This window comes from Impatiens glandulifera, chromosome 2, assembly GCF_907164915.1.
Source record: "Impatiens glandulifera chromosome 2, dImpGla2.1, whole genome shotgun sequence".
Lineage (NCBI taxonomy): Eukaryota > Viridiplantae > Streptophyta > Magnoliopsida > Ericales > Balsaminaceae > Impatiens > Impatiens glandulifera.
Window position 1 is genome coordinate 14,447,614 of NC_061863.1, and position 9,069 is coordinate 14,456,682.

General features: G+C 30.8%; 2 protein-coding genes across 4 annotated transcripts; one reads left to right on the top strand and one right to left on the bottom strand.

Moving 5' to 3' along the window:
• Nucleotides 1–220: 220 nt before the first annotated feature.
• Nucleotides 221–2,761, top strand: LOC124926809 (HMG1/2-like protein). 2 transcript variants are annotated; one of them, XM_047467115.1, is made up of 8 exons: nucleotides 221–366; nucleotides 440–494; nucleotides 631–738; nucleotides 865–922; nucleotides 1,731–1,775; nucleotides 2,167–2,247; nucleotides 2,337–2,450; nucleotides 2,546–2,761. In XM_047467115.1, the coding sequence occupies exons 2-8, from the start codon at nucleotides 448–450 to the stop codon at nucleotides 2,561–2,563; spliced, it is 471 nt and encodes a 156-aa protein (XP_047323071.1). In that variant the 5' UTR covers nucleotides 221–366; nucleotides 440–447; the 3' UTR covers nucleotides 2,564–2,761. The 2 variants fall into 2 exon arrangements, with proteins under 2 accessions (XP_047323071.1, XP_047323072.1); XM_047467116.1 differs by lacking the exon at nucleotides 221–366 and having other exon boundaries at nucleotides 373–494.
• Nucleotides 2,762–5,765: 3,004 nt separating this feature from the next.
• Nucleotides 5,766–8,164, bottom strand: LOC124926001 (F-box/kelch-repeat protein At5g42360-like). Of its 2 annotated transcripts, none has more exons than XM_047466156.1 (2): nucleotides 7,916–8,164; nucleotides 5,766–7,630 (listed from the first exon to the last, which is right to left on the bottom strand). In XM_047466156.1, exon 2 carries the CDS (start codon nucleotides 7,604–7,606, stop codon nucleotides 5,885–5,887), a length of 1,722 nt encoding a protein of 573 aa, XP_047322112.1. In that variant the 5' UTR covers nucleotides 7,607–7,630; nucleotides 7,916–8,164; the 3' UTR covers nucleotides 5,766–5,884. The 2 variants fall into 2 exon arrangements, with proteins under 2 accessions (XP_047322112.1, XP_047322111.1); XM_047466155.1 differs by having other exon boundaries at nucleotides 5,766–7,696.
• Between the last annotated feature and the right edge of the window lie 905 nt (nucleotides 8,165–9,069).

Sequence of the window (9,069 nt, forward strand, 5' to 3'; positions counted from 1 at the left end):
ATAATTTAATTTAATATTTAAATTCCCAATGGGTTTTTCCATTTTATTAAGAATATTTTTATTTTTTATTGATGTTTTCTTACCATGAAAATGTTTATTTCCTTAAAAAAAATTAAAAAAAAAATTGATGGTTCTTGAAATTATTAATATTTGGAAATGATCTTCATAAAACAAACTCTTAATACAATAAAAATTTCCAGATTACTAAAACTACGTCCCGCCCAAACAACCGATTTGGTTCTTCTATATTATCTTTCTCTCAGCCTTGAGGCCTTAATCAATTCTCTGATCTTCATTTTGCTTTTGCCATCCTTCTCTTTCCTTATCCCCAACCGAAACCCTAACCCTAGCTCCCCTTCCCTGCAGGTATTCTTCCAATTCGCCCCCCCAAAGCGCGATTCTTTGATTTATTACTTGCTGATTCATCCTTTTCCTGCAGCGTTCGTGATGAAAGGAGGCAAATCAAAGGTCCAGTCCAACAAGGCCGATTCCAAGTGAGTTTTATTGAGTAGAATTTAATTTAATTTGTAGTTATGCCTGAAATCGCGTACGATCGGTGGTGATTAATATATATTATTGCTAAAGGCGCTTCATTTTAACGATTTCTTTATGTGCGTGTCACCGTTTTAGGCTAGCGGTGAAGAAAGGAGCTGTTAAGGGCGGTGGTAAAAAATCAGCCAAGGCAGAGAAAGACCCTAACAAACCCAAAAGGCCTCCTAGTGCTTTCTTCGTTTTCATGTACGCTTTTTATCGATTTCTTCTGTTCGATTTAGAAGTTGTTACACTGTTAGAGTATGAATTCCATATGTTTGTTATCTTTTGTTGTGATCATCTGACATGATTTTTGTTTCTTTCGATTTGAAGGGAAGAGTTCAGACAAGAATATAAGGAAAAACATCCAAAAAACAAATCAGTTTCTGTTGTAAGTACATTATGGGATTCTACCTTATTCATGTTATTTCTTATGATTGATATCTGATATATGGTTTATAAGAACTTGTCGTATTCATATGTATGTAAGTGATTTAATTTAGGTTTGGGCTTTGTTTGATCTTGGGTTATATGAGAATAATCAATAGATTATCTGCAAATAATCCTGTTAGATGTATCTGATAGAACTTGAATTAGAATTAGGTATAAAAACTTTTGAATTACAGATTACAATAGTGAAGAAGAAACTAGAATTCGTGAGATGAGAAGAGGAACGAGTTCTTAACACATTAAGAGCATTATAAGAATCTGGAGATGAGAAAGGAAGAATCCCTAGGTGAGAAGAAGAAACCACTAGATGAGAAAAGAGAGATTTCCGCTAAACATTTCACACCTAACTTTGGCTCCATCATGCCTTATTTATCGTAAACTATTAATCAACTTCTTATTATGGAAATAACTGTTAACTGAAACCCCTCTTGTATCAGTATACTTTTATAAATTCCATTTTTAGGTTAATTGACCATTTTACTCTTTAGATTTAATGATAGCCAAATTTAGAATGCATCATAAATCACGTTTAAAGAAAATAGAGGGTATTTTGATATGTTGGTTGATGATTTGAATAATGTGATTCATGAAGTGGCGGTTTATTAGATAATCTCAAATAATCCACTATCCAACAAGCCCTTGAAGAATATTCCTAGATGATATTCACATATTTCATAGCTTCAATTAAAATTCTAAGTGACAAAAACACCATTTGCTTGTTGGCTTGTGTTAATTACTTCACTTTGTAGGTTGGGAAAGCTGCTGGGGTGAAATGGAAATCACTGTCTAATGACGTAAGTTGAATTACTATTACGATTAGCCAATTATTGGTTATCACTTTCAGTTGACGATCATATCAAACAATGAGCGTATTTGGAATCTCAAACTTTATCACAATCTTTGGCAACAGAATCACAATTTGCATTTTCTAAATTGAATTTGTATTTTTTTCGGTTTTGTGTAAGACTGTTTTCTCAATCATGATCCCCATATTATAATGTGATTTGTTTCATTTTTTACAAAGATGGTTTATTGGAAGATTCTTGTGTAATTTTTGGTTCTATTTTCTAGGTCATGTTCTAGATTATTTTCTAAATGATTATTATTTTAACAAACGGTTTGGTATGCAATTTGATAACAAATAGGCTAATATATATGCAACTGATATAGTTTTGTGTTATTTAGGAGAAATCACCCTATATGGAAACATCAGAGAAGCGTAAGGAAGACTATGAGAAACGCATGGATGACTACAACAAAAAGATGGTAGTTATTCCTCCTTTGGTTGTTTTTAAGTTTAATGAATTTAGCCTTGTTTACAGACTTACAATAATAACTCATTGATCAAAATTCAGGCTGGTGCTTCTGCTGTTGAAGAAGAAGAGGAAGTAGTAGAAGAAGAAGAAGACAAAAAGGCTGATCAAGTTAACGATGAGGCTGAAGAAGACGATGATGAAGGCAGTGAAGAGGTATGTTATAAATTGCGGTAAAGTTGATTCCACTTCGATTGGATGAATCTTCATTCAATGTTATTTATTTTTATTGTGTTGTTGGGTTTTTGCAGGAGGAAGATGATGACTAGAATTTAAAAGGCAGAAAATTATGAATGTTGTAGTTCTTTTGTGTAGTTCATAGTTTACAGTTTACAAAGACTGGTCTTGTTACTTTTTTTTTGTAGCTAAGGAAGATAAGTAGTTAGTTTTAAATGTAATTTAAGTTATCTTTTGTACCCAAACATGACTTTAAGTTTGATCTAATAATAAATTCTTACTATATTCTACCAAGCTTTCTTATATAAGTTAATAGTTGAATTTCAGACAATTGTGTGTTCATTTCAGTTTAAGATTTTCTTTTTATCTTAACTTTGTTAATGTCCAATTACTTTACATGTCAAAATCTTTTGCAACTGTTTTCTTTTTGTTGCAATTCACTCTATTGCTTGTTCAAATTTGATGGGTGCCATTTTAGGGTTTTTTTGTCCACTTTACTAAAAACCCTTGTCATTATATTGGCTTATGAGGAATTTTTTTTTTGCATGAGAAATTGTTAATGAAGTTTTGGATATATAAAAAAAAGTTTGGTGTAAAATGTGTGGCATCTTGCTTCCAACATAAATTATTATGAAATTTGATAGCTATGAGATCTTGAAGAAAATGTTCAATGTTTGTTAAAATTAGGCTTATATTATGCAAGTTTTGTAACATGAATGTTAAAATTAAGATTTGAAGTAATTGTTTTTTTTAATAAATCCTAATGAAAAGTCCAATCATAAAATTGTAAAAAGATTCAATTTATTAATACTTAAAATTGTAAGAGACTATATCTGTAATTGGTAAAATGACTAAAATTTTGTTAAAGTAACAAGAAGGTAAATGCGGTGCGACGCATCTTTTTTATCCTAAATATGTTCAATTTCGTTGTGAACTCTAGAAAGATTGCCAACTTTTGCAATGACATTAAAAACCGCTCACAAATGAACTATATATTTGCTAAAAGTTTAAACTCATTATCTATTACATAAATATTATATAGTAGATAATGAAATTTTCCTTTCATAAATTATAAACTTAATAGGGATGGTATCTCAATTCACAAAAGATTTTCTTATTTCATAACCTACCATACATATTAGGTTGAGTTACGATCATTTTCTGTTTTACGAGTAAACACTAATCTCATCCTCTTTCAATGCTAACTTCTTGCTTAGTGACAAAATTTATAAAGACATCCAATAATAATAATAAACAAGTTTTCATAGTCTACTTAAAATTTGAAATTTTCCAACAAAAAATATTGTTGAGTTTCATTAATCATTATCTTTTAACCGAGAGTATTAACTATTTTCAAATATTTATTCGTGTAATAATCTCTATTTGAAAATTATAATTATATAGTCAATTCAACTCGAAAATCTCTATTAAATCTACACGAATACATATAATTATATAGTCAACTCAACTTGAAACACATTTAAGCGACACATAATTTGATCTACACGAATGCATTCAAGCCGACAAATTTAATCAAAATTATTTAGAACATGTAGTTTATAACTTGCAACTAATATGTTGCTCCAAAGATAACATAGACGTATCATCTCATGTCACTAGTACAATAAATCTTTATAAACCTTTGGTTAAGTCTAGATAAATGAAGCATATTATCACAAATTTAAACAATTTTATTTTAAAATATATACATTTAATTTTGAATCGCATGGCACATACCAACATTATTAATAAGTTGATTAACTTTTTTTATCAACATGTGCAAATCTTTTATCTTCTTGAGAGTTACTTCCATAAAAAATCAAATCCCCAAATTAAAGTCCTAATATTTTTTTGGATCTTGTAATGACTGCAAAAATTACTAATTTGAATTCAAATGGGATCGAAAAACCTAATAATTCAGATTGCAATTAAAATTATTTACTTCTACAAACATCACATCTATTAGAAGTTTGGATCACTTCTTAAAATTCAAATAAAAGTTATGAAAATTTGTAAGATAAACTGAAAATGAATATATGAATATATTTTATAAATTTAAATGATATTTCTAAATGAAAGTCAATTAGTTTGAATCTATTTTAAAATGAATATTTTATCACAATCTCAGTAAATAATTGCCGATCCCAATAAAAACGGGCAAAATTAAAAATGAATTTTTATTTGTTTGCTATATGATTATTTATATATATTTTTACTTCATTTTGATATAAAGAGATTATAATTCAGACTATAATGTAATTTACTTATATTTGTATAAAATTATTATCTATGATCTAAATTATTTTCTACATTATTAAATAAACATAAACAAAAGCTCAATTGGTTAAAAAAATGTTAATTTATTTAATTTTTAAATATTTTATTGGGATATTGAGTCCCAACAACTTGGTGTAAAAATGTGAAATTATTTTTATTGCCCTAGGTTAATTTAAAAAATTGATAAAAGAAATTGTTTTTAATTAAATTTAACCCATAATCAAATAAAAAAACTTAATTTTTATCTCAAACCACTCTGCTACAAACTATTTTGTTTAAATATACAATAAATTTAACTAATTATCTTTGTTTTTATTATATATGTTGTCTAATTCGAGGGCTTACCTCGTAACTCTGATGTTGAGTATGATTATTTGAAAAACGATATCAAAATTTATGAAACAAGGGATGTAGAGTAATATATGGTTATGGTTGATAATCTTCCCTTGTTGAATGTTCTAAGGTAGAAGAGGTTACTCCTAATGAAGTTCAAGAAGATGCAAGTGTTATGATCGAGTGGGTCGAAAGAATGTTGCACATAATAAGTCAGCAACGTTGAATTTGTGATCGCGATGAATTAGGATAACGCATATATAATTCATAGAGATGAAAAGCCATTACTAAAAGCAGGAACAGTTGTGACTTGAAGATGAAAAAAAAAAACCGAGAACGTGGAAAGTAAGGGCAAAATCGGTTCAATTGGTAAGTTCATTTACAAAATTTATATCAAAACCGTTAACGTCATTTTATTAAATTTCAAACTGCTGGTTTTTCGGTTCAAATATCAGTTTAGTCAATTTAATCGGTTTGATCCATTAACAAATTTATTAAAATCAATTATTAAAAAAGACCAATAAGAACATGTATCTATTATCATATAACAACTCGAATCGTTCAAACCTTCTCAGATGAAACACAAAAGTTACTTTATTTCCACATCCATGTAGCTTCCAATTCCAATTAGCTTTCAGTAAAACTGTAAAAACAAAAATACTCTAATGGTTGCACACAAGAATCATCAGGGTTATTGAATTTCATAAATGATTAAAAATACGATTCATTTCTCTAGAACAAATGCAGTAATAATAATCAAGTAAACCACAAACAAAAAAAATATAAAAAAGAGTAAGAACAAGTTATAGATGAACCACAGCTATCGATTTCGTCATGCAGGAAGAAGCATCAAGATCATTCGCCATTTTATTCCTCGTAACATGACTCCATTTCATCCCACCCTTCTCCACATCGCAAACCGTCAAGAAATCCAAAACCTGCCCGAATATCTTAAACATCTCAACCCCAAATATCAAATTCTTATCCGCAACGAAAGCAGCATTCCAATCCATTGGAGCATCGGGATGTGTCGACACTTCTAACCACGTAAGATAAACCAAATCCAACTCCCACAACTTCCTAACAGCTTTGTTCCTCCTACCAATCTGACCATCTCCTTCACACCAAGAAACCGATAACATAAATAGCCTCCCACAGGAAGAAATCAGTTTCGGAAAGTAATCGTGAACATGTGGAGGATAAGAATCCGTTTTTATCGATATCCAATACCCCCGTTCTACATCGTACCCTGCTAGCTTATCATGTTCTGAATAAACATAAAAAATCCTATTGCAAATAACTGCTGAACAAGCCACACCAAAATCCATCGGCAGTCTTTGAATCTCAACCCATTTGTTTATCGAAGAATCATAAATCTCCCCTGAATCCAACGGTTCGTCCCACGAACCTAGCCCTCCGATCGCTATCAATACGAACCGTCGATTACCCTTCACGTTAACTCGATCACTCCTCTGCCTAACAAATGAATTCGAAGTTAACTCCATCACTTCGTTCTGACGTCTAACCGATAGTCTATGTGGATCCTCGTAAACATCGGATCCCACACCGAATCTCGACCTGTTGAAACGTCGTTCTTGACGATTCTGCTGGCTTTTATTAATCAAACAATCGGAGTTAATCTCGCAGGCTCCTAATATCGGCGATGATCTTGCATACTTCATCGATGGCATTTTCTGCCACGATTTATTCTCCGGGGTGAACAATAGAACTCCTTTATGCGTCTTGAACGAGCTTCTATCCATTTTTCCGAAATTCGTTAAGCTAGAACAGCCTCCAACTATGTAAACCTCGTCTCTAACGCTAGTAACTGAAAACAGGAACCGACCTTTGAGAATCGAGGCGTCTAGTTTGTGCCATTGGTTATGAGATACATCGAGCGCGTGAATCTCCCGTGAACAATAACCATCTTTAACCACACCAAATACAAATACCCACGGGCTTTGATAACCATTGATTCTCATTTGGGTGAATCGTTGAGAAGTGGTTAGATTTCGCCATTTTTTGCAGACGAGACGTGCGTTCATGAGGCTGGTGAGTGGTAATCGAACCAAACACATCTCGAGAATGTCGTCGGGGAGAAAGACATGTATTTCGCTCTTTTGGGGTGGGGATTGTTCGTTTGTCCATATCATTTTCCTGCTGTTTCTCTTCCAAAATTTTTCTTTCATACCATATGAGAAGCAATCTATAGCAGCAACATCATCATTACTATTACTATTATTATACAATTTGGCTTCTTCACTAGCACATGAAGATCTTCTTCTACCAGTTTGTAATTCAGTACCCCCATATGATTCATTTGTTTCAGCACCAACTTTACATCCACCTCCCCTACCATATAATGTAAGACATCTCAAAGAAACCCCTCCTCTTGTATCATCAACTTGCTCCACTTCCTCTTGATCTCTTTGATTCTTCTTTTTCAGTTTCTGGCTAAAGCTTCTAACAAGACTTTTGGACATTCTTAGGGCTTCCAATTCCTTACTAAATGTTATTTCATCCATAAGCTTTCAGAAAACCCATCAGACCTAGTGACCAATTCAGCACATAGATCAGAAATACAGGTCAATGTTGATAATAAACAATCAATTTTCCTGATCAGAAAACAGCATAACAGACAAGCGTCAAGTAAGGAATGTCAGATCCGAGGGATTGATTGCCAGAAAGACATAGAGTAAAGATTAAGCAAACAGATCTCGTGTTCAAAATGACAGTTACAAATATTTTTACACATGAATCTGATAAAATTACGCCAGAAACAATTCGATAACGCAAATATGCACATTCAAAGGAGAAAGAGAAAGAAAGAAAACCTTGTGATGAAATGGAGATTGAATAGCATCGAGATCTTCAGGTTAAGCGAACGAATTGATGAATCGATGCATCAATGAGGCGTAAATCAAAAGAATTATACGAAATTGAAGCATTTACAGAGGTTGAAGACGAATTGGTAAAGCAATCGAAGGAGAAAACCTATCCTTTCTCTTGAGAATATGGCATTTCTTTCTGCCCTTAGTTTTATTTTTGATCACTTCTCTCTCTATCTCTTTAAAAGAGTATTTTCTTTTTCTTTTTATTTTTATATGATTCTTCTTATATTTGTACCAATGATTGCAATGGAGCGTTTCCCAGCTAATGCGTTTGTTTTTTTATTTAGTCGGTCCATGACCCTTAGATTAACTTTTTCCAATCTCGAGACATTTTCAAAAAAGTTCTTTTTCAAATAAAAATCTTAACTAGTTTCATGTGCCAATCTTAATTTTTTTATATTTTGTTTCAATAGTTTCATTTTTTATTTATTTATTAAAATCATCTAAAGATTCAATAAATATAATATATATTTTTTTAAATTGAAATTATCACTTTAACTTAAAAGTTTCTACTATTTTAATATTTGATTTATATATATTAATTTTTTAAATATATGATGAAAGAGGATGTAGGGGGTATTTAGAGTTGTTTTCATTAATTTAATAATGAGTTATTTGAATTAATTTTTTATTTAGAGAATCTTTTATATGTATTTTTACTTATTTTTTATAAGTTTTTTTTTTATCAATTGACAAAATATGTGTTATTTACCAACCCACGAGCAAGGATAATTTTTATTGTCACCCATAATATTTGGTGGAGATTCTTCCTATATCGTTTAATTAGTTTGTTCGACTTATTTTACTTTCTCACATATCTTTATGGAACTTAAATAAGTTTGTTTTTGGAGTCACTCTTAAAAAAAAATATAAGATTATTGGATCATCTCCATTGTAATTTTAAATTTTGTAAATTTGATATATTATTTAATATCTAGATTATCATTGTTTAGATTATATAGATGTTATATTGTATTAATTGTAACATCTATGTCTACTTTTATCATGCTTTTGTTTCTTACTCCTAAGATTGTGGCATGAAGATAAAAATAATTATATGCAAAAAAAAAAAAATTTGGGAGAGAAAGTGAAGAGTG